The sequence below is a fragment of the Haliaeetus leucocephalus genome, unplaced genomic scaffold (assembly GCF_000737465.1).
Source record: "Haliaeetus leucocephalus isolate CR32 unplaced genomic scaffold, Haliaeetus_leucocephalus-4.0 Scaffold450, whole genome shotgun sequence".
In the NCBI taxonomy this organism is placed as follows: Eukaryota; Metazoa; Chordata; class Aves; order Accipitriformes; family Accipitridae; genus Haliaeetus; species Haliaeetus leucocephalus.
In genome coordinates, this window is record NW_010972886.1 from 1,944,185 (window position 1) to 1,969,218 (window position 25,034).

Genomic DNA, 25,034 nt, shown 5'->3' on the forward strand with positions numbered 1-25,034 from the left:
ACATAAACTCTTGAATATACAGCACTCCAGGCAGCTACATTACAAAAATGAGACTTTTTTTTTCATGGGAGGAAAGAGCAAGTTTCTTCCTGGCACATGGCTTGAGAGCTAGTCCTGGATGCCACCACGGCTGGTTCAGCCCTGCAAGCTTTGCTGACGTGAGCATTGCATCAGGCGGTCTGTGGGTTAAGGAGCTACAGCGGCCACTGGAGTTTCTCTGCACATCCTGTTGATGTTGGTTGGACATCACTGAATGAAAAGCGAATGTGCAGGAAACCCAGTGACTAATACATGTATTTAAGGCCAAAAAATACTAATGTACCAAGTCAATGACAAAGCACAGCAGCTGCAGCCTTAACAGGAAAGCAGGTTTTGTTTTATATGGCCAGGTTTTACTAGCATCAAAATGAACAGAAGTTGTTTCACAGAATACTGTCAGACTACAAATCAAATACGAATATAGCTGCGTGAAACCTGGACATGTATTTTTAGGTGCACACACCCACACACATATGCAGCCTGAATAGTTCATTCCCCTCCTCTGATACAATCAGGGATGCCTCCAGCAGGAACATGAGCCCAGGCATGCCCCTAACCCAATTTGCCTGTGCCACCCCTATTTTAACTACATACTATATCATGTAACAGCTTGAAAAGCTTTTTTTCAGTGACTTTTTCTTTCCTACACATTCTCACAATGCTATTCAGTTTCTTTTAGCAACACAGTAATTACCGCAGCAGATCAAACCTGAAGTTCTGCAGTTTAGTGCTCAGTACCAAAAGTAGGAAAAACTGCAGTAATTAAACTAGGGGAACAGTCTCCTCGAAATAATAGTTCTCATTTAGTTTTCACACACCAGCTTAAGGATTAAACCATGATTGAAGATCCCTTCAGCAAAACATCAATATGGAATCGCTGCATTCACTTGCAATTACATGATGGTAGCTTATTTACATTTCCACCTCATAAACAGATCTTCATATTTTAAGAGGCAGCTGTCCAGAGTGCCTTTCACAATTAACACAACACACCGTTTTTCAGCTTGAAGGCTATTCAAGCCAGCCACACTATCCACTTCCAAAATGTAACCTGAACAGCTATGGCTGGCTCTTCAGAGAGTGTTTCCAATTTCCAAATCACACCTCATCTCTCTTGAGCCTTGGCCCTCCTTCCCCCACGGCAGTATTTGCTCTACTTTTGTAAGTCCAGATTGCCTTGACCATTCACATCCTTCCCAAACTTCTCTGTGGTAATACGCAAAGGCTGAAAAATCATGCTGTTAAGCACACGGAGCAAGGTTTGCTAAAACGTATGCTTCGATGATTAGTCAGACTACTGAAAACCTTACACAGGAAGCAAGGATTTGAGTCTCCCTCCCTTGCAACAGGGTTTCAGAGATGAAGCGTTCAGTCGTAACATGGGAAACCCTTTTGCCTAGTGCTACCGTATTGCGTTCTCCCCTACAGAAGCCCTTCTGAGATTTCTCAGGCACCAGAGGGCATATTTCCATTAACAGACTCCACCAGAAGTGAAGGATTCAGCACTCTGTCCTCTATTCAACCCCACTGGCAACGGCCGGCACAGCACATGGGTGTTCCCGAAACGGCTCCTGCAGGACATGCTACACTGCAGGAAGAGCATTTCCAATGTCAACAAAGCAAACAGGGCTTCTGTTTTGCAAGGGGACATGTCACCCCCCTCACCACCACCTTTTTAGTACAGCAGTCTTCAAAATGACTAAATCAAACCTTCATTTTAATTGACACTGAAAACCAGTTTTCACTGTGCCCGTTAATACTTAAGGCAACTAGAGTTAAGTCTCTCTATAAAAGAGCAGGTGCAAAAAACTAGTCAAGAGAAGAAGGGGGAAAGAAGAACCCACACCATTAGCTGTCTGGTATTTATTACTTTTTAATACAGAGAAGTCACAACAAAATATTCTCTAACAACACACGCAAATGATATCATAACCAATTATTTTAATTTCATCAACATTCATTTGCTATGTACATATTCTTCCATCTGCAAAAGTGCAATCCAAGAATGTCTCCACAAGAAACCTTTATGGACAAGTATATTTTTCAGGGGTTTTCTCACCAGTGGCTGTCCTCAGTTACCTGGTACAGCAAAATGAAGAGTACATGGGGAAAAAAAAAAAAAGAAAAAAGAAAGAAATTGGGTTAGATGCCTCCCTTGTAGGAATATTCCCTATTTTCCCAACTAAATTAATTATGAATACACTGCTCACTACTGGAGATGTTAATGCAAATAGACTATAGGATAGTCTATAGGCTGGCTATAGAACACTGTAGTTTTAATGACTCCACAGCATTAGGCAGAACAAGAATTTCAGGCTGTTCACCTTGGTAGATGTCAAATTACACATCAGCATGTAAAAGATGTCCATTGTGTTAGTTACAGTTATCAAAATTTATTTTTAAACATCCTACTGATGGATGAATTAATTTTTACACATCCAAAATATGAAGTCTATCTAAATGCAAGCCTCTCCTATGGAAAACAGAGTTAACTACTGGAAAGAAAAGCATTTGCACATGCAACTCCTATTACTATCACAAGGAGTATCGTGCACTTAAGAAGAATAGAATGAACCTCCAAAGCCAGAGGACTGTATTCTCGTTTACAAAACATATTTCAGGCACAATTCAATCTGACCATAGGCCAGATTAAAAAGAATACATAGCATCAGAAAAATGAAAGGTAATGAAGAACAAACTCTAGCCAAACAAGCAAAGCAAGCAGCTCCCTAGCTAGGGAAATAATTTCCCTTTTGACAAATTTAAAAGCTCATGACCGAAAGCAAACCAACTGTGGTCCAGTTGAACCTCTGAAGTAGCCATCAGGTCCCGAAGAAGTTACCTCTGCCTTTCTACTTAGGCAAAGCCCAGCTGAAACTCTCATGGCCGAAGGGTGGGCCTGACTGCTTGACTGGAATCTGATGCACCTTACAGAAAATACTGCATTTTGCGGTAACCCAAGACTAGTTTTCAGTACCAGCAAGAAGGAGGGAAAGCATTCTCTACAAATTAGGGACAATTTACTTTGGAGTGAAAGTTCAGAGGAATCTTTCTGTAGCTCAGCTGGTTTCCACTGAGGGTCATTTCTACAGTGCTGCAAGTGCTGCTAGCCTCCAGTTGAGAGATGTGTTTTGCAAGAAAATAGGCATTTCCTCAAGCAGTAGATAAGGCAGACGTAACAGCAGAATTAAAAGGAAAAGCTGATGGAGAACTGAATTGTTTTCTTGGGTAGATTTGTACGTAACTCTTTGTCACTGCCAAGACTTTAAATATGCTTCCCCCTTCCTGTTTTCTCAGTCTGCTGCATTCTTGGTTTTGATTTGAATATATTGTACAACCTTTCATACACTTGGGATTTTAAAGCTGGCCAAATTCCCTTTTTCCATGTCTACTCATTCTTGATTGTCACACATAGGTGTCTGGAGAGGCATCTAAGTAATTAGAATTATAAATTAAGCTACTCTAAGAAAAGCAGATGAACAAGTATTTAGAAGGACTCCAGATCCCACTTATCCCCTACCATATGCATTGTACAGTGACACCTCCCCTCACCAAGTGCATGAAAAAGTGGGTACGCAATGCCATGTAGCTCATGTGGGAATGAACACCCTAGACTGACGGCATGAATGACTGGCACTCAAGACCAAAAACCACAGTAACAGATGTATCCTTTAATTTTTCTCATTACAGGAGCTTTGTCTTTGCTGTGTGATTTCAGGCCGCTGGAACAGTCTAGTCATTGTCTACCTGGTCTGGGTCTCACGGTACTGCCAGGCAATGGAACTCCAAGCCTTGTTAGCCACCCTAACTCCATCAGGTTGCTCAACACACCATCAAAGCTGAAGGGCTCATCCTCCCTGAGGAGTTAATTCAAATTATAATTTGATTGTTCTCCATAAGGGATATCTACACTGCACAGCTAACCAGGTTTTATCTGGCAGACACCTTCTTCCAGCCCAGGTATGCCTAGGCCAGCTCCTGCTCCTATGGGCAATGGTTGCGCTGCTGGTCCCACTGCAACTGGGCTTGGTGTAACCTGGGTTTGTGGTAGCCACGGCAGGGCAGTGTTAGAAGTCTCTCAGAGTCGTTCCCATAACTCTCCTTAAAAAGGAAACAGGTTTTCCCAAAACTCACAAACAGGGAACAACTGCACAAATCCCCAGGGATGTGCTGCAGACCCAAAACGATGCCCAGGAGTGAGGACAGGAGGAGGGGAGCACCAGTGACGAAGGCTACCACAGCCTGCTAGCATCGTTCTTCAGACCAGCAGCGGATCTCCAGTGTAACTGTACGAGATGATAGACCAGATGTGAAAGCCCAGATGTGAAAACCGTTAACATGAGCTGGCTGGCTTCTACGGACATTACCGCTCAAGATAGCAGTAAGTCGTCTGTGCCAACATCAGTCCTCTGTGCAGCTTGAGTATTACTCAAAGAGTGGCTAATGCTAAAAGGAGCTAATTCTGGAGTGAAGACAGCCAGGAAATAAAACTGTGAAGTTGTCATTTTTATCCACAAAGAAACATGGATATTCAGTTCGAGTTTATGTGCACATTAATTTCTTAACTTAGCAGAAAGCATAATTCTCAGCCCAGCATATGAAACACTTTTTTGGCTTCTGACTTTTTTGTTTTCTTTCCCAGGGTGGCAGAGTATCAGGGCCATTTTCAAGATCGTGATTTCAACAGATGCACTCTTTAAAAAGATTCTAATTTGGAAAAACAAAAAAACTTCAGAAGAAACAAAAAATAATCCCACATCATAAACAGAAACAAAACCCATACCTCTCAAGTGGACAAACACTCCATAAATACAGTATGGAGAAAAGCAAAAAAACCAAACCTCCTCTAAATCTCAATTGGTTTGAGAAACCAAGCAAAAGATTAATGACCTATTTTAAAAATTTTATTTAAGGAAGGGAGAAATGGGAACAAAGAAACAACTGCAGAGTCTACAGGTCCAAGCCCTCTGATACAAATTCACTGCCTAATGCATAGTCTATTATGTACAGCACAGAGGCATGTAGAAAGTAAATACGCTAAGTTTGCTTTATTAAAAAGTCTCAAAGTTTTTAGATCCTGGACTTAATGCAATTTTGAAAGACAAAGGTGCAGCAATTAATTGTTTTAAAAAGCGATGCCATGTTCCGTACTCAGTACCTCTCAGCTCTTACAGGTCTGACGGCCCAGATCCCACTTCACGGTCCTCCTTCCACACCAGTCACACCAGTCCGCAGTAGGCAGCAAAGCCTCAGCCACAGCAGACACATACAAACACATCCCCATTCAGCTCAGCCTGTTCCTTCCCTAAAATGTCTGTGAAGAAACACCTTTAAATAAAGCATTTTAAGATCTCCAGCTTGTTTTGGTATGAACAGATGACCCGGCTGGGCACACGACAGCCCCGGTGGAAGCAGCACTATTGCCGTACGGTCCGTCAGTGAGGGCAATGCACATCAAACACACACGGCAGGAAGACGCTATGCCAAAAAAAAAATATTCACTTCAAGATTGCATTTTCTGGCATACATTTACATTCACTTGTCACAATACCTTAGTTTACCCCGTCTCGGAAAATCTGAAAGAAAGCCTGCGGAGGCGACTGGCAGCACGGGGCCAGCTCCTGTGCCCGTGGGAACCAATGCGAAAGGCTGAATGAATTCAACAGTAACAGGACTGTTTCTTTCCAAGGATTTCCCATTTCCACCGAGCTGGAGGGACAACAACCCTACACAATTACCCACTTTCCAACTGGACATATTTCTCCATCCTGTATGTCTCCCCACACCCTTCCTATGTATCCCGTATTACAATTATACAAAAAAATAAAGCCAAATCATTTTTAGCTGAACTTTACCCCACACTTGGGATATATTCAAAGGCCATTAAATTGGCTTGCCTCCAACCTTCACAGAGATCTTGTCAGGAGGATTCTGGTTTTAACAACAAGTATATATACATATTAATATGTACACAGACAAAGAAGCTGCTGTTTCAGTTAGAAAAGAAATTAAATTTCATCACAGAATGAATCCTATAAAAAGATATGTAATAAAGTTGAAATACCCATAAAATAGCTATTACTAAAGCAAAGCTTTCGTCAATAAGCCTCCAAAACTTTAAATGAAGAAAATGGCTTCACGAAGTGGTAGTCTAGATTTCCACAGTGAGGACACTGCTGGACGTTGCTGTATTCAGAGAAATACTGCATGCCAATCCGTACATCTATTACTGGCTTCCCACAGTGCTTACAGTTCAGCCGAGCCTGTAAAAAACAAACAAACAAACAAAAAAACCCTTTTGAAATAACCGAACTTGCCTCTGAAAAAGAGGGTGCCACACGCAGCCCCTGCCCTGCCCTCCCCAGCAGGAGAAGGGGCAAGTCAGGGAACTGGCAGTAATGGGATCTGCTGGGAAGGACACTCCTCACCCGGACTGGTAACTCACATGCACAATGTTTTTCACATGAAATACCACCACCAAATTCTGGAGAGTAGGTTACCTCCCACTCTGACTGACAGGAGGTAGAGGATTTTGAAGTTTATATATGCAAATGATTGTTTTGTGTTGCTTAATCTCTGAACCAATTCCTCAATGCCCAGCACAAGAAGTGCTGTCTCAATAAATCATTAATGAAGCCCTGAAGCAAAGAGAGAAATTTTACATTTGTGCCATGCCATTCAACCCTTTAGGTTGATGTTTGAACATGATCTGTCTATAAAATGTATCAGTATTTTCATCTTTTGACTTAACAAATGTATAACTCAATCTACTTTATCAGCATGGCATAGTATTGTATCACTTTAAGTATCTATTCAAACGTTTATAATACATATCAGGTCATACAAACTAAACATCAGTTCAAGCACACAAACTACTCTACAAAATCCAACTGAGAAAGGACCAACATTAACTGGGTGGATATGAGAAATAATTAAAGGTCAAGGGTGAGGACAGAGCTATTAATGTTCAGCAGTAACAAAAAAAAGTAAGTCTTCAGAAGAAATCTAGCTGTGAAACCCAGCCCATTTGATATAAAGAAAGCAACAGGCAGTGTGAAAGCTCAGCAGGCCATTTGAAATACTCCAGAGAAGCAGAAGGGATTTGAGACCGTAAAGGAGTTGAAGAGTAAAGGTGGCAAATGAGCAGCGAGGGCCTGAGCTGTATCATAGCTTAACCCCACAGCCCAGCGCACTAATGAAAGCTTCAGCGCTTCACTGAAAGGAACAAAAAATTATTTTTTCAATGACAATCTTGATTGAAGGAATTTTCCTGGGATGAGGAAAGGAAGAAATTATTAAAGTACTATTACTGTTGAGACAAGATTCAAAAAGAAACAAAGCATCAGCTCCACAGCCATCTGCTCTGCTTGAAAAGCAGCAATTCTCTGAAGTACAATCTAGTAGGGCATGGATTTGTATGATTTTCTTAACCAAAGTGTTGTTTTCTCCCTTGCTACTGTCCAGTACATCAGCTATCTGTTAGTAACCTGGCAGTGGCTGCAGTTCATTATCCTACATGCACATTTCTGATGTATAATTAAATATTTTGAAATAAGGTATGAAATTATTCAAAACAGAAATTAGCAAGGCAATTCGGAGTTAAATTATATACCGTATTTCAATGTCATTCCTCTGTATGCACAGAATCATCTGTAACAATCATGGTGAAACAATAATGCATATTATCTGGCAATCACAGTCACTGCAGCTAATGATTTCATAGTCAGTTCTATTACTTACCATGTATTGTCACACTGTCCATTAATCATATAATTAAGGCTCTTGTATAATGAGACCTTAATTTTTGTCTTGTACATTCAACAGAAGCAATTCAGATTTAAATTTGCTGGCTTTTACAGAGCTAGCAAGTCAGCATCAGTGTTTTATCTTTAAAAGTCCCTATTTTTAAAAAAAAGTTACTAAATTTGGAGGCAATATCTCTGTCTTTAGTTATAATTGTTATCAATGTCATTTCATCCAGTAGCAGCAACTCCACTTGCCTTTTGAGCAACACATTTTGGTAAATACATTACATTTAAAATAAAATGGCGTTTCGCACATTGACAAAACTGTATTTTAGATTACTCTTAAGCACGCACGTGACCATGAAGTGATCACACTTTGAATCAGTGCATCTCTGCGAGGCTCCTGTTCTCACCCAGTAACAAAACCTGCGTGTCCGAAGGCAACAGCCCGCTCCTGAGCATCCCGAGCGGACCACTGAGCCATTCCCAGACAAATGCTTTCTCCATGGCTGTCTACCCCTACCTACACAGCAGAAGTGCTCTGCCCATCACATGGACAATTCTCTTGGATGCTGACAACCCTGCCTGTGTCTACTCTGGAGTGAGCCCAGGCCTTGGATCTTTCTCACCCAAGGCATAAATGAGGTGAGCATTTAATGAGAACTAAACCACTTCGGGCTGTGGTGGAGTGCATCACCAGAGTCAGTCGCAGCAAAGATTGAGGAGAGCTGGGTAATCTCCAAGCACAAAGGCTCTTAAGGCCCTTCCGTTCCCTTGGCTTTTTTGCTACAATTATCTTATGATAAAACACAATTCAAGCATCTAAGAGAAACTTGAATACGTGAAATATCTGCTAAAATTGTGCAATTGTTATTAAATACTACTGTAATTATACCTGATGCCAAAGATACTAGGACAACCCCTAGATCATCCTAAGGCATCGGATTCAATTGTGGACGCACTTAAAGGGGCTTTATTTAAAAACGTAAGTAATAACCACTGACCATGGCAATGGTCTTTGTCTAGCTATCGGCCTTTGTGCCTCCTACGTTAAGACAAAGGGACACGCACTCAGTCAGCTTTCTTGTATTGCACTCATAGGCTAGAAAAGAAGGATGAAAGAAGCGAAGGGAGAAGAGAAACACAAACCTTGGCTTTACTTATCATCAGTTGGAATTTCACCTTACGAGTCTTTATATACGTATGGTACTAACCTGACAACAGGGAGATGCTGCCAGAATATCGTAGGTATACATAGTTCCCAGCTGATGCCAGCTTCCATCCCATCGGGACTTGCACTTAATGCAGATAATTTTGTGAACCCCTTCTAAGCAGTCTACACAAACAGCATAGAGGTGCATAAGCCTTCCTGTGGACAGGAAAGACACTTCTTAAGGAGACTATAACAGAAAATTAAAACAGACATTTCCTGCAATGTGTTATCTGCCCTTTAGTGATAGAAATCACGCCTTATTAAAATCTTTTTTTTTCTTCTTAAAAAAAGCGTGAATGATAAAGTAAAAAGTGTTTCTCTATGAGAAATACATAGGGCTTGACTGAAGCTATCTTCTATGGATGCAAAACTCAGGAATTAGTCATCACCCTGCCCACCCTCTCTTCCTCCATTTGCTGGTAGACCTTAGTAAAATATTGTATAAAAGGAGTTGCTTAAGCTCCATGAACAGATGCCAGATTAAGCTATATGATCAGCTGCAGTGTTTCCAAAACTAGAATTGTGCCCTAGCTTCCTCCCCACCTGACAGAAAAAGCGGAGAAGTGCTGAACCTTATTCGCAAGCTGGGTACAGATTCATTTAAAAACTTGCCAAAATCTTCCAGCAAAGAGGGAGCTGAGGACCTCATATTCCTCATGGAAAAAAGCAACAGCCAGAAGAGCAATTTTCTTTCATGTACTTTTTCCTGAATGTTCATTAACTGTAAGTATATTTTAAACCATTATATGTTACACATACACAGACTTTAACATGCCGTTCAGAACTATGAATTTATCCAGCTCTATCGTGACCTTAGGCTCTGTGTGCACAGCGACTTTCAAAACCCCAGTTACATTGACTTCCATAAAAACCAAGCAGCTCAGACTTGAAAATGAAATATTTTCTCTACATAAATGTGACTAAACTCACCAATGCAAAATCCGAGATGCAAATTTCACACAATACAAAAAGCCCTACACAAATTACAAAGATCTGGGCATCTAGATTATGCCCGATTTGTAGTGATTGAATCAATTTGTAGTTTAATAGCTGGCCATTAGAAGTGGGCTGACACAGAGTACTAATTCTGTAATATACCATATTTTGCACTGCTATGTAAGACAAAGCTAAGAAGTAGTGCAGCTGTGGATCAGCTACAAAACAGGACTGCATATAGTATGTGTTTATTTTGGATTGCAACTTGTGCTTTTTAGCATCAAAGTACTGAATACATCATAACCTGTAATTCAATGAACGTACACATCTTGTGTGTCTTCTAGATAAAAGGGAATAAAATATTAACAATTTATGATTAGTCCATACTAGACACTTTCAAAATTAATGGTTTGGTTTTTAACTTGTTTTGGGTTTTAAGCCAACTATTTTAGAAAAATGGGAAGAAAAACCAGACTCTTCTTAAAATATATATAAAAAATAAACTTGCTAGTATGAGCTGGTAAAAAATTGAGTTAAAAATTGAGTTACTCCACATTGGCATGTTCAGCTCTAGAAACTAATGTGATGTAATAAGACTAAAGTGCAAATATAATAAACTCTGTTCCTAAAGTGAACACTCAAGATTGGAGACATTCAAATAATTCCACACACAGAAGTTTTGTGTTGTGCAGGAAGATAAAATAATTTTCCCCATTTGAAGTTCTGCACTGTTCCTGCACATTAAAATACTGCATTACCCCACCCCTTAATTTTCAGGATCTTTGTTATCTAGGAAATGAGGCACCCAGTATCTTAAACATGCCTGAAATAAAGGAAGTTATTTTCTGTACTGAAGAGAAAATAACACCCTGGAACAGCACCTTGCAAGCTTAATTTCATTTCAAAGAGTACTTCTGACAATAAACCGTTTTACCCAGGACAAGGAGGTAAAAATTTTAACAATTAATTATTCACAGCATCTTGTCTGAGCAAGTTTTTCAGATGTATCATCCAATGGGTAAGCAGCAATTAACTAAAAAAAAAAGTAATTTCGCAGAGTTTCATTCTTAGTGGCAAACGTTAACAAGTGATGAGTTTCACTATTACTAAACCAGCTATTAGTACTGATAAAATCAGAAGCACATCGTGCATGTCTCCCCACCAAAGCAAATAAGCATTGTTATCTCACATACGTATATTCCGTTTATCCTGGAGCTTTTTTAGATTGTGTATTTGCCTATCACTTTTTCTCCTTAAAATACATTAGGCAAGACAGAAACAATAATGTTAGCATGAATACAGTTTAGTGACTTAGTGCACAGTGATTTAAGGAAAGAAAAAAAAAATACAAAGTCTGTTGATCAAAGGAATGTTACATAACACGTATTATGACCATGCATGGGATATAAAAAATTTTACTGAGGGAAACTTAAATGTTAAAATACCTCTCGTTAATGTCTTCCCAACACACTTTTCAACATGTAATTCTATGTTTTTGAACACCAAACTAGAATACTTTCTCTGACTTATTTTAGCCATGCTGACTGCCAGCAGGCTGCAGGACAGGTGTGTTTTGCTGCGTACCACCCCGATCACTTAGTTTGGGGCACAGCTTTCAGGAAGAGCTGAAGCTCATCCTAGCCCACATCCATTTGTTTCTCTAGGAGGAGAAAAGTAATACGTGCCTTGGTCTCAACTCATCTCGGAGCTGGGACATGATCAGGATGCAGTCCAAACAGGCCGGAGTTTGGAAATAAGTCTAAGACCCTCACTACACCATTGCCGCTTCAACCCACCATATCAAAAGCTTACTTATACTATGTCCAACCTTTCCAGGCCAGTGTTAACACAGGCCAGACTACAGTCCTTTCCATATAAAAAAAAATTAAAAAAAAAAAAATAGTTTGCTATAAAACAAAATGATATTCTCTAGTCTGAAAGCAGATGAGAGGCATTTCATCTCACCGGTGGTACAAATATAACTTTCACCCATGCTGCAGCACAGCATGCTTAAATTAAAAAGGTTGTTTAAAAGGTTGATGTATATCTTGCCGTAAAGCTCACAATAGATAAATCAGCACGCACACGCTGCAGAACAGATTGGCTGGAAAGCCTTCCCGTGGTCTACCTAGAAACCAGATGAGAAACCTCTTAGCTGTAAACCCAAGCACAAGGCACGGATCTTTCTACACAGCATTTGCTTTTTGTAATTCCTTCTAAGCGTTTCGATCTGATCCACGTGATTAATTTGGACGTGACTTCAAGCCTTACAGAACTGCTTAAAAACGCAGAATCGGGATGAAAATCTGTAATGGGAGGGACAGGGCACAGGAGGCTGTTCCGTTATTTAATGAAACCTAGCATGACTGACAGACAACCTGTACCTTGAAGGTGACAGGGAACATCATATTCAATCTCATCGTGTCTCGATGGGCTAAGGAACAGGGTCCCGTCCACCAGCGGAAACTGTTCAAACACTGGCAGCGCCCTGTGGCATAGCGCACAGTTTACAACGTTCCTGTGGCTGGCACTAAGAGCAGCAAGGATGAACTTCCGAAGGTCCTCCCCTTGGCCCACCTGGGCATCGTCTTCCATCCGCACGTGGAAAGTATTCAATTTATGCCTGGGGATGTGAGTAAGCAGCTCAGACAGATCGAGCCTTCTCAGAAACTGCACGGGGGCATCGAAGTGTCCTGATCTGTGGGCCTGCAAGCCAGCCGCCCCGTAATCAAAATGTGTGTTCCTGAACATGCCCCCACCAGCCATGTTCTTCTTATGGGGCTCCAGGTGAATGGCGTTCTTCAGGAACTCCCCTAAGTATCGGGAGGAACGAGGGCCGCTGAAATGCGTGGGGGCCAGAATAGAGTAGCCGGTGGGTGGGGACTGGCCGGGGGAGACACAAGGCGAACGAACGGTGTAGCTGCCACCCATGACGCCCTTCTCCTGGGAGTTCTGCCTGTCCATCGAGTGCCTCCGCTGGAGGTCGTTACTCAAGCCTTTCTGTGGCTTGTTGGCCGGCCTGCCCTTCTTGGCCTCCTCTGCCGACTCTGCCATCGACCTTCCCGTGCTCTTCTCCAACACTGATTTTTTCTTCTTATCATCCTGCATCCGCTTCACCTGGTACCAGTCAGTGTCCTTCTTTAAATGACCCTGCCCACACCGGCAGGAGCAAAAGCGAAAAGCCAGGTCATATCCCTTCTTTGTCCACATGTTTTGGCGACACTGCTTTTCATTCCAGCTCCTGGCTCTGCCAATGCAATTGAACTGGACAAGAATGCTGCTTTCCCACTCGTAGAAGCACTGAAGGTGCATCCAAGTGCTGTACGGACAATGCTCGTTGTTGCATATAACCTTCTGGTAGTCATCCTTCTCCAGGTCCACCGGCCTTCCAAAGCTACAGATCAGTGGAGTAGCACAAGGGGCTTCTATGGAAGATAAAACAGATACGTTAATGACTTAATGGCCCGCCTATTGCAATACTCCTTTAAACACCATGCCAAATATGCACGCGAGCTCTCACTCGTGATCCGTATTATCGAAGGGCCCACAAGCACTAGCTCTGGGCCAGGGCAAAAAGCAGTTTTTGCCAAATAAAGTTAAGCAAGGGAAAGGACATACAGAAATGACGAAATAAAGAAAGAAAATGACTTTACAGTTTGTTTAACATTCAAAGCATCTCAGAAGCATTAGCCCTCCTCAAGCGTTTGCGGATACCGTTGCAAGGCCTTAAGAAGTAAGGAGAAAGCTTTGTGGATGTTTCTGCAGGGTTGCTCTGAAGCCTGAGAGGCAACATGGGGAGAACATACAGAAGTGTTTGTTTGAAAAACAAGTAGGCAATACAGCCTGGCTTTGCAATCACAGGGAGAGGTAGGAATTGATCTTTTCTTTGGGACTGAGCAAGAGACAACAGCTAGGGAGAGGAGGAGGAAGCAGAGGACTTTGAAAAGCAAGACAAACAGCTTATGTTCCTAGTACAAAAAAGAGGGCCTTCATTACATTGCTCAGGCAAATATAGACTACACTACTATCACTGACCTCCTGGATAGCTAAATTTCACAAACCAAATAGTTCTGCAACACAGACAGGTTAAAAAAAAACAAATGCCACGTGGTCTTTTATCAGCAAAGTAGCAGCCTTTGCTATATCCTTGAGCAAAGAACAGTTTATTTCAACTCCCTCACTGCAACAGTATCAGCTTCTACACAAAAATGCTCTACAAAATATGTTCTGCATTTATGGACCAATGACATTTTCCCCTCCCTCACCGAAGTACCACGGACTACATATGACTCCCATTTCTGGCTGCTCAGTCGCAGCTGGGAGGCACAGAAAGGACAGGAAATTTTCAGCTGGAGTTTCTATTAGATCTTAAGAGTTTCTAATTATGAAGTTTTTAGATGCTTACTCAAGTATTACAAATATTTCTCCTCTGTATTTCTGACTTCCTACTTCCTCCACTTCACCAAAAATTACTGCTCCAACAGGGCTGGCAGGCTGCCTTTTAACCTCTGTATTGCTGCATTAGCATACTAGCAGGCTTCTTCAGGGTCTTCCATGGTCAAGCGCTGTCTCACCCCGTGTGAAACACAGCAAAGGCTCCTTGTAGTTCCCCAGTCTCAGCCAGAGCTCCAGGACTTGCAAAAGAGGTACACCGAGCCTTGTGGAGACAGGCTGTCGTGACCCAGGGTTTCTTTTCCCTAGGACTTCAAATTTCCAGCTGATAAGAAGGGAAAAAAACCACTACTCGGTTGCATTGCTTTTAATCCCATTCTTGTCACTGCCAGCACAAATAATACAGCATAATTTGCAGCAGGATGTTAGGTTTTACACTGCTACATTTACTTTTACTCAGACTCTCAGTAATAGACACGCAACCCATCATCACCTGTCCTACAGCAGCAATACACAAACCAGATGCTTTACAACAACAGATCTTTGCCAGACTAGTGGTTTTGCCCCTTCCCGACAAGTTTTTGTTAAAAGGCTATAAACAAACAAACACAAAATCTTCAAGGTTACCTTCAGTAAATTCAAAATTACAGTAGCTCTTAAGACTTATTTGCCCAGAAGAGACGGGCACGAAGAGACGGGCACAAAGAGCATGAGAAAATTTTCCCGAGCTGTTCCCTGGAAGATGCCACATCCTCCGCCTCATTTCTCTGCCTCCGTTTCTAATGCCAGAAGTGGCACAGTTGCAAAGAGAATTTCCTGCAATACCTGTCCTTCAGGGATTGGCCTGCAAACTGCAAGCAAAGCACATTCCCAAAAACATTCTCTTAAAGCAAAAAAAGCCTATTGCATTTCAAAATATGGACTTGTTCAGTCATTAAAAACAAATTACCGAATTAGAGAGAACAGAGATAAAACAGGCTTTCCCTTAGGGACTCTTTGGAAGTTCCTTCTACACATCTGACACCTATATTCTTACTAGTTGTCTCAGGTCTCTGAAAAGCCCACTAAGAACATGCAGGTTTGGAGATGTCTTTGAGAAGCATGAATTTTATTGCCTACCAATGACTAATTTTTCTCCATGTTTTTTACTGTGTATTATTGAGTATAATGTCACTGGCAAAGAGCAAAAGTGAATGATAACTTATCTGGTCTGCAACAAAATCTGTCAGTTTACCAGTTCAGGGAGGCCTCCCACCCATTCTCCCAGACTGCAAGTCACACTATGCCACACCAAGCATCTCTGCAAAGTTTTTCTTCGTTGTCAGTCATTCTTTCATCATATTTAGAGCCCGAAAGTATAGTTTGCGATTACAGGATCCTTATGCAATTTATCTCAGAGAAGCCAGTTAAACTGAAACCATTAAAGGCAAGTCATCAGAAGTCAGATGTGCAGCAAGATACCGGAGGTCCCAACACAAACAGTTCTCACTTATGCATTTCCTGTATTCATCTATTTTGGTACATATTCCTTTCCACCACTGCCAGGAGGCAGGAAGAACATGCCAAAAATCCACTTATGCTCTCCCTGTGTTTCGGAGTGTAAATGTTCGAACAGTCCCAGGTATAATTAGAGCTGACAGCCAAGAAAGTTACTATACAGACAAGTTTAGAGATCTCCACTTTACAATAAAGACTTTACACTTCTTCATCCATACTGGCATAGTTAACTGACTAAAAAAGAAAAGTGTTTCCTTGATTAGCCTTTGAACATGTTTTTGCGTTTGGATGCAAAATCATATGATCTCTAGCTGCCTGAGAAGTTTACAGCCTCTTCATTATGTGGACAAAAAAATGAAATTAATAAAATAAGTGGCTGAAATACATCAAAAAACACCATAGCCTGTGTATTCCACAGAACATGTCCACAATTATTTGATTATGAACACGCGCTAGGTGTCTAGAGGCTATTGTAAAGGTGATTTTCAACAGATTTTTTTCGCCCTTTCCCTGGTTGGTCAGTGGAAGGACTGTGGAATGGGATATTCCCCAGCTTCTCCTTAAGAACTTATGGATGCCAGATCACCTGAGGAACCTCCCACACAGCATACCTACGAGCAAGAAAAAGCTTCAAGTTTTGGACAGCAACATCTTTTTCAACATTTAAGTCAACTGGATGACTACAAAGTTTTCAGACGTTCCCCCATCTGATCTTCTGTCTACTCAGTGTGAATTGGCTGGTCACACAATCACCATAGCAAAAGCAGGTCTAGAGCAGCTGGAAGAAAGCAATGGGGTGAACAAGAGCCTTCCCCCATGCAAAAGACTCCACCAAATTGTTAAATGGTGGCACTGAGATCACTTTGGAAAACATCATTGCTAAAAGGAGAAGCTGGTCCCTGCTCACATCTTCTGGAGACTCACCTGACATTTCACTACTCTCACTGCAGTAGCACAGGAATCACTCTAGAAAACCAACAGGTCTCTCTGCCACATTGCCATGCTCCACAGCAAGGTTCATGCCATGCTAGTCAAAGCAGCTGCTTTCACCGATACAGGTTTGTTATTACAAAGTCCGCTGATTCAGAGATGGCCTTAATAAAACCGCAACAGTATTTCCACAACAGAAACTGAAGAGCCCAGCGCGGCTAATGAAAGCTGTCTCAGTAGAAAGTTCTACCACTTCTGTACTATGCCCGTATTTAAGAAAGCAGAAAACTCCACTACCTGAAAAGCGTATAGAAACCTCAAGCCAACATTTGGTTCTGTCTAATATTTCAAATTCCAGCAGTCCATCTGTATAAAATAGACAGTGCAGGACTGAACATCCCTTGCAGACTTCTCTCCATTCATGTCCCCTGCCAAAAATAATCATGCCACATGTTCCTACATAAAGGATAAATGAGAAACAGAAAACAAACCAATTTTTTGTGCAACTTTCCCAGGTCACAGCAACAGATTTGCCTTAGGAGCGAAACAGACAGCATTCAGATCACTTAGTATGGGTGCCACATTAGCAAATGTGAAGAGCTCTTCCCATCAATTCACACCCTTGAAAGTGCTCTGGGTTATTTAATCATCATTTTATAAATGAGACAAAGCACTTATTACAGAATTACAAAACTTTAAAAATTCTTGTTATCAAGCCCTTCCATTTCCCGTTAATGAGAAATGCATTTTGAGATTATTCTTCAAAAAGTCAGAGCTAGAATCATTGTCTTAATGTTTTACGATAACAGTACAACAATTACTGTCAAGAGAGACAATAAAGGGGAGTAAATAGAAATTCACATGGCTAAACTACCCATCCACACCTGCAGCCTCAAGCTGGTTTGTCACCTAGATATAATTTGCTTCCAAGTAGCTAATAGTTCAGCAGATTTCTGGTTTCCAAAGTTATGAAATTGAACTTCAGGAAAAATGGAAGATTACCAGGTATCAGAGCACCATCCATTCTCCCAGTAGACCCTTCTGAAAGAATGCCTAAATGACCAAAAAAGTACCTCTCAGTTTCAAGATGGTTTTCACAGCCTAAGAGAACAAAACAAGACAGCGTGCAGTTTTGTGTAGCAGAACGGCTTCGACGTTTAGACACAAGTGCACAGCTGTAACAGACAGGCTGTCAAGTTGCAACTGCAATTGCACACTGCTTCTTTCAAGAAGTTACATTTCCACATAAAAAAATAACTGTTTTCTCATATTCCACTGTAGTGATTTTGATCAGTAATTCTGAAAATAGTTGCAAGGGGCAAGCACATAAATGTCCTCTAAAACAGAAATAACATACATTATTCCAAACATATGTACATTTGAGCAAAGTTAGCTCATTGTTTAAACAAGGTTATGTTTTATGTTTGACAGAACTACCATAAAATTAACTTTTCATTCAAAAACGAGAACATGACAGAAGACTGCAAGGAAGCTGGTTTAGGTGTTTGGCTTCTTCTCAGTTTTTCTCAGTTCAGGTTTATAAACATCAATAAAAGCCAGGAATAGAAACAGACAGTTGAGATAGATCTCCTTCAACAAAAGGTAGAAACTGGTTAATGTGGGAGTTTTAGTAAAAAAGAAAGAGGATATATGAAGACCACCCTTCCCATTTTATGACCCAAACGAAAGCAGCAGAACAATGGCTGCCTGAAGAACTTCTCTCTGGTGAAGTAAATGGAGGAGAATGTTGTTTACTTCTGTTTACACACCAATAATAAAAAAAGATGCACCCAGCAAGCCAAATGCAATGACTCCACAGCTTCAGTTTCATGACTCCTCTCATTTGTTCCAAGTCTTCAATGCAGACGCCTAAAGCAAAATTCGCTCTTCCCCCGCCACGTTCCCACATTATCCATTGTGTTAAGCACCAGAGTTTTTCAGTCAGTGGACAGAAACAGATAATTATTTCCTGTACTCATCAGCGTAGGTTTTAGCTCACTGCACAGACTTGCGATTGCTGGTAAAGCTCAAGGGAGGTGTTAAACATGTGAGGCTGGGGGCAGAGGAGAAAGAAGCGCAGTGGCTGTTGGAAGAGGCAGCTCTACTGTTATCTTAAAACAACCGTCAGGCAACAGTAGGTTGTTACGGAACTGGAAAAAGAAATTATCAAAAAAAAAAAAGGTAAGGTCCTGGCACTGGATCGGCTGTGAGACACTGACTATGCCTTGCTTTTGGTCTACCGTTACTCTAGCATGACATCATCTATGCCAAGGACACTTTACTTGCCAGCACATTACCTAGGCCAGAAGAGTACCTGTGGGACACATACTTTGCAAATCAAGCACTTTAACCTCTACCACCGCTTTCCCATGAACAGTGCTCTCTTCACAACCCTACACAGCTAGGAATTGTTCACTCCGCCAGCGTGAACCAGAGCTGAGTCATTTCTGTGGAAGGCTACTCCTTACCAGCCATCTGCATGAATCTTCTCAATTTCCTCTGCCATCAGCTTAGCTTTATTTTAATTGAAGTCATACAATATTATTGTGCTAATACTGTAATGCAGCTGTAGAAAATAAACCACCAAAACAACAACAAAACAGACTGAACAGAAAACTTGTATTACTTGCCCAATGTGTTTGCTTTGGTGAACTGTGGAATACAATCTAATATGCAAAAGATTACCAAGATGTGACAAAATGGTATTCCCATATGCATAACTGGTTAAACAGTACAAATAATACAGCGATACAGAAATGATCATCCATCTTCCTAAGAGCCTGAATGCAGCAGGAAGAATGCAATGGGAAAAATGTTTTACAAGTGGATCCAAAAGGCAGGCTCGGATCTTCAGTGCAGCAACAACAAATAACAGCCGATGAACAGTGAGAGAAGTCTTTCAAAACAGCTCGGCTCATGGCTTACATTGATAACACTCACTGATGATGACCAATGTCTCTCCAAAACTACTTCAGCAATCTTTGCAGACTGATCAAGATGAAAGTCCCCAGTCATTCTGCAGGAGGGAGGGGAAAAAACAAGACAGCAGTACCTGGTAAGCCGCCTAAAACACAGCCTTTCTTCTGTGTCACGAGACTCCCTCTTACGTTTTTAGAAAGAGAAGCCAATGTCAGTCGTCCATCTTCAGTGAGCAACTGAGCTCAGGCTGGCATGACAGCCAGCACAGACCCACCTGAACCACCCTCTGAGAGCCACTGACTCCAGACAACCACTCATCGCCACGAGAGTCTGGCTGACAGCTTTCCACATGTAAGCGCCTACATATTGACAGTTACATGCCAATCTGGAGCTCAGTCCAACCCCCACGGGCCAAGTAGCTGCAGCCAATATTTATGCTCAGAAGGGACTTAAAGAGAACAAAGCCATAAGCAGCCTGGCTCTCCTTGGCACGCTTACCCTATGAGCAAGATGTCACTAGTTTTATCAGGTGAGGAGTCACCTTCCCCTAGAAAAGATTTCAGGTAATTTGGAGCTGCTAAACCCTAGTTCACCTGGGAATTCAGATAATGGGACTCCTGGGGGGCTCAGTAGGTGCTGGAATCATTTCCATGCACTTCACTTAGGCTGACTTCACGCTTGGCCTCCAAGGGAGCCTCTTCACCAAAAAAAAAAATCAAAACCGAAAAAGGCCTAGCAACTACATGGCAGTGGGAAGATGCCACGGAAATCATAAAGGTTTAACTCATACCTGCCACGTTAACACCTTCTAACTCACAGCACAGTCAGAGCTAGTGCCTGTTTATGAACTCAGCAATTAGCACGTGATACAAAGTCAGTTATCTGTGGCTCTTATTCAACCACCCACTCCCAGCTCAGCCATCACCTCACCAAAGTAAGTCAGAAAGTCAAGAGCAAAACTGTACCAGCTAAGGAGGACAAGCACTTACACGTGCACAATAGTTCTGCAGTTTGCTTACACAGCCATCTGTGCTCCAAGCTGGACCAACTGCCTACACCGCTGAAACCCATCGTGAGAATTCACACGGTCTTGTAGAAGTCACCATAATCTGTACAGTTATCACGTAGCCAACTTAGCCAACTTCTTCCCATTTAATACCTGTCGTCCAAACACAGCGAACAATTCAATCACCAGCTCTGGCTTTTGCTTAGGATGTACGGACCCTCTCTGCACAGGAGAAATCTTGCCCTGGCTTGTGCTGTAATACCCTCGGTTCAACTGAAAATATCACGAGTTCACCATACCAAAGAGAACAGGCCTCAGCCTCTACCTCTATCAGCACCAGGACAACTAATGCCAACGCACTCCTGGTACTCCCACGTGAATTCCGAGTGGACTTAACCAGGTCAGGCGACAGTTGGTCCTCCGTGCCACAAGCAGTCCTGCCCGGGCCAGGAAAACTCCTCACACTCCTCGGCGTAGGGTGGATTTTTCTGGTGACCTCTGTCATGGTGAATGCAGAGATTAGTGACTATCTCAGGACTGGTGGGCATTGCCGTGTTTTGACCATTGGCTGTTGCCTTGTCCGCACATGAATCATCCTCACAGAAAAGCATTTCCACCATTAAATTCTCTCCCTGTAGCCTACCAATAGCTTTTAATACCTCGAAATATTACAGAAAACTAACGCTGGTGCCTCGAGAAACAGACATCCTAATAACTAAAGCAGACTCTAATGCACCTGCCCCAGAAGTTTTCAGTGGCGAATTCCAACTCATGCTGGGAATAAAGAGATAAACTGTGGCCAGCAGTAGATGCCCTAATACCAAGCACAGATGTAAACACCGCAGGCTGGACTTGCCCAGATTCAGAGCCAGCTAGCCAAGAGACCCAGTCCAAAAACACAAGAAGGGAAGAGAAAAAGGAGAAAAGGTTGAATCGAGTGGTATCAGCACCTCTTTTAGTTTAAAGTCTAGGGATGTTTGTGCCATTGGTCTATCCTTCTCAAGTTTCAATATGACAGACAGCATTTCTATTTCCCACGCTAAAGGCTAAAGAAGCCAGGAGGAACTCAGTGGGAAACGGGAGATGCAGTCACCCTCGCTGCAGTACCCAACATCTCTGCAAGATAGCAGCCCCTGAGTGCGGAGCTGTCGGTTCCAATAGACATCTCCCTCACGGTGCTGTGCTGGCTCCCAGCCCTGCCTGTGTGCCATCTTTGGCATCTGTACAGCACACCTCGACTGTACAGGGCTCCCAAAATGGGTATCGGTAGCACCGAAGTGGGGACGGGGAGTGCCAGGCACACTCCACAGCCAGGCTCTGATCAAAGCTACCTCCTCTCCCAGCAGGCATTCAAGACAGGAACGGCAGCAGTATCCCTCCCAAGCCTTGGAAGGAGGACTGATAGACTCTGCCATTGCAGGAGAGACAGAGAGAAAGAGATAAAGGCTAAAGTAAATGCTCTCAAGATAAATGTCACTGAAGTCTACGGGGAAATGCCAGTGCTCCACTCAAAATCCCGCAAGCCTTCAAAACGGAATTACCCACTCCAGTGACTAGATTACTGCTTCAAGAGGCCTCTGAAATCATTTGAATTTCTACCCAAACTGTTTAAAGAAAGCCCATGCCCGACTAATGCTGTTGTAATTTAAGCACTTTGAAGATTAGCTGGAGTATTTTGCCCTGAGCTGGATGCAAGGTTTACCTCTATTTTTTTTCCCTCCCATATGCTGCAGGAAGAAAAGCAGAGAAGGACGGACATCTGCCAGTCATCACAGTACTTTAATATCAAAGGATGTCTCAATATGCAAGGCTGTAAGGGAGGCTGAAGAAAACTTACAAATGTCTCCAAGGACTAGAAATCATTTTGTCACTACTTGTTAGATCACTAGGAGGAAGATAGGGGATGAGTACAAACAGAGTAAAGCAATCAGTTCAAAAACTGTATTTCCTCACATGAAACCTAACAAACATCAAGCCTAACCCTTACTCATGCAAGCACTACACTTGAGCAAATGACTAATCACATGAATACAGAATGCCGTCAGGGCACTGATAACCATTTTGATAGCAAATAACTGTTAAAAAAAATTAAATGGGTGTGTACTTGCTTGCATGAAAGGACTGTATTTATTTTATTCAGTAATACCTTAGACATGATTCCATTTGCAAAGATTTGCAGAACATGAATTGCATTTGCTACAAAAGCATGTAATTGCCTAGTTTTAAAAATCCTAAAACTAACATGAAGTCCTTTCGAACCTGATTTGCTTTGATAGAGACAGTCAAATTTGCATTCGTTTCTGCAGTTAGAACTCCTCAATGGAATTCTGAAACAAAATGGTTTTCCTTTAGAAAATTAATGGGTATTAAATTTTGTAGTCACTGCAATAGAATAGAAACTTAATTTTCCAGGTGGTCTCACTGATATCAATGGGACTCCCTCAAGCTAAGTAGTAAGAAGGTGCCAATACTGAATGTCACTAGAGTGCCAAACTGGAACTGGATGTTACATGCAGCAGGGAACATTTGACAGCAAGTATTAATCCATGCTTAAATACTACAGCAATTCATGCTCTAAAAATACATTTTTAAATTAAATATCGCACTGACAAATTTTCTGGCCCTCTTTAACTATCCCACCTCCAGGACATAATTTTTTTTTTATTTTTTTTTTTAAATCTTAATTGTTGGCCAGTCACAGCTTTCAATACATTAGTCACTGTTGCACTGACTGATTTTCTTCTTCACACACTTGTCCTACATTAGGATTTTTATTTGAAAGTAAATCAGTCTTACAAATTTGTGAAACCCAGGTGAAGCGTGTGCAAAAGCCCGGCTGGGCGTTTTAAACCCCGGTAACTACAGAGAAGTTCGGAGCCCAGCCAGCGCAGCGGGCACTGCTCACACAACCCCTCGGGCTGCTGTGGCAGGACCCCCACCCCTGGGAAACCAGACTCCAAGGGAGACCTACAGCAACCACCTCCACCAGCTCCCCCACAGCCTTTTTTCCCCTGAAGGACACCCATGCTCAGGGATCCTGTATAAATCTGACCTCTGGCAACTCCACCTGACAACCCACCGACTCACCAGCTCTGCCACTTTCGCAGTCCAAGGGCTCACCCATGCCGGAGAGGAAGAAGCATTGTCTTAAAGCAGGTGGCCAGTACACCGTAAGACAGTGATTTAGAGTCAGCTATGCCATGTTTTTTTAGTTTAATTTAGCTGCCTATAATGAACCCCATGTTAAAGGGGGAAAGCAGAGATAAGAAGAGCCAGCTTCTCCTTTTCTCTCATCTTCTCCTAGCACCAACGCTAGAGAGACTCGAGTGACAGGGACAAGGGGATGAAGCAGCAAGATGCTAAGACAGCGACATTCAAGAGGAGGAAGAGGACTTGGGTCTACTGGACAATGAGTCCAAGAATGGCAACAAGGCAAAGAAAATGGATGGAAGAAAGAATTTTAGGGTCAGAAACAACTATATGTGGAGACCAGAGCAAGAAGTTCCTAGGCTAAAGGGATAGAACAGCTGGAGCTGACGGTATAAAAGGGCCCAGGCTCAGCGAGGCAGAAACGGAGAAGGAATTTGCCACTCAGAGCCCTCAGATCTGAAGTAAACCCTGTGGATTTTCCTCTTCTGCTGCTCAGGGCAAAGTATCCACAAAATGTCTTGCCCCCTCACACTCATTTATGTCTGCAGATGAAGGTAACCAACTACTGCCATTAGGAACGCCGGTAATCCACAAGGCTGGAGTCAGTGGGGTAAGTGCACAATCCCATGGAGCTGCTGGTGTAATTTTACATGATGACAGCTCAGATTTTCCAGTTTGGTTAAGACAAGTAACCCAGAAAATTAGCTAGAAAACTAAAAATTTATTAGGAATATCATTCAACCACTCTGAAGACAGGGAATCTAAGAAATTAGGCTTTCTGTGACAACGCGTTTCAGTTTCCCTGTGCACTGCAATACTGTTAAATTAGTCCGTCCCTCCCACCCCATGACCTGTGCCTCATTCAGTGCAGAAAATGGATGCACTTTGGTCAAGAAAGATTAATCTATCATACACAGAATTCCTGCTTGGTCTGATGGAGGAGATAGGAAAGGAAGGCACAGCTACAGAATGTGAATCCTCCTTGTGGGCATCATCCCAATTCCTGCTGAAAAGTTCCAGTGCAAGATGGAGAAAAGCCATCACATCTGGTCTGTGGTTATGCTCTCTACCTTCCCAATCCCCACATGGGAGTCTAGAACGCTTCGACTGCAGTTTGAGCTCTGAACATACAAAAATTAAAACACTACCAAAAAAAGCATAAACCAAGGCCTTCCTGGGGCAGGGGGAAAATCAGCCTGCATTTCTC

General features: G+C 42.2%; 1 protein-coding gene across 1 annotated transcript; it reads right to left on the reverse strand.

The window, feature by feature from the left end:
* Positions 1-1,892: 1,892 nt before the first annotated feature.
* HECA (headcase homolog (Drosophila)) lies at positions 1,893-23,801 on the reverse strand. Its single transcript, XM_010575027.1, has 4 exons — positions 23,765-23,801; positions 12,318-13,358; positions 8,999-9,153; positions 1,893-6,302 (listed from the first exon to the last, which is right to left on the reverse strand). The coding sequence occupies exons 1-4, from the start codon at positions 23,799-23,801 to the stop codon at positions 6,138-6,140; spliced, it is 1,398 nt and encodes a 465-aa protein (XP_010573329.1). The 3' UTR covers positions 1,893-6,137.
* Positions 23,802-25,034: the final 1,233 nt, after the last annotated feature.

Bases quoted from the DNA above. Each gene is read 5' to 3' on its own strand.
- HECA (XM_010575027.1), bottom strand. From the start codon at position 23,801: ATGGGTGAGCCCTTGGACTGCGAAAGTGGCAGAGCTG. The intron at 9,154-12,317 runs GTACAGGTTGTC...TCCTGTCCACAG, and splicing joins TGTTCCCTGTCACCTTCAAG to GAAGGCTTATGCACCTCTAT. The intron at 6,303-8,998 runs GTTAGTACCATA...TGTTTTTTACAG, and splicing joins CAGCATCTCCCTGTTGTCAG to GCTCGGCTGAACTGTAAGCA.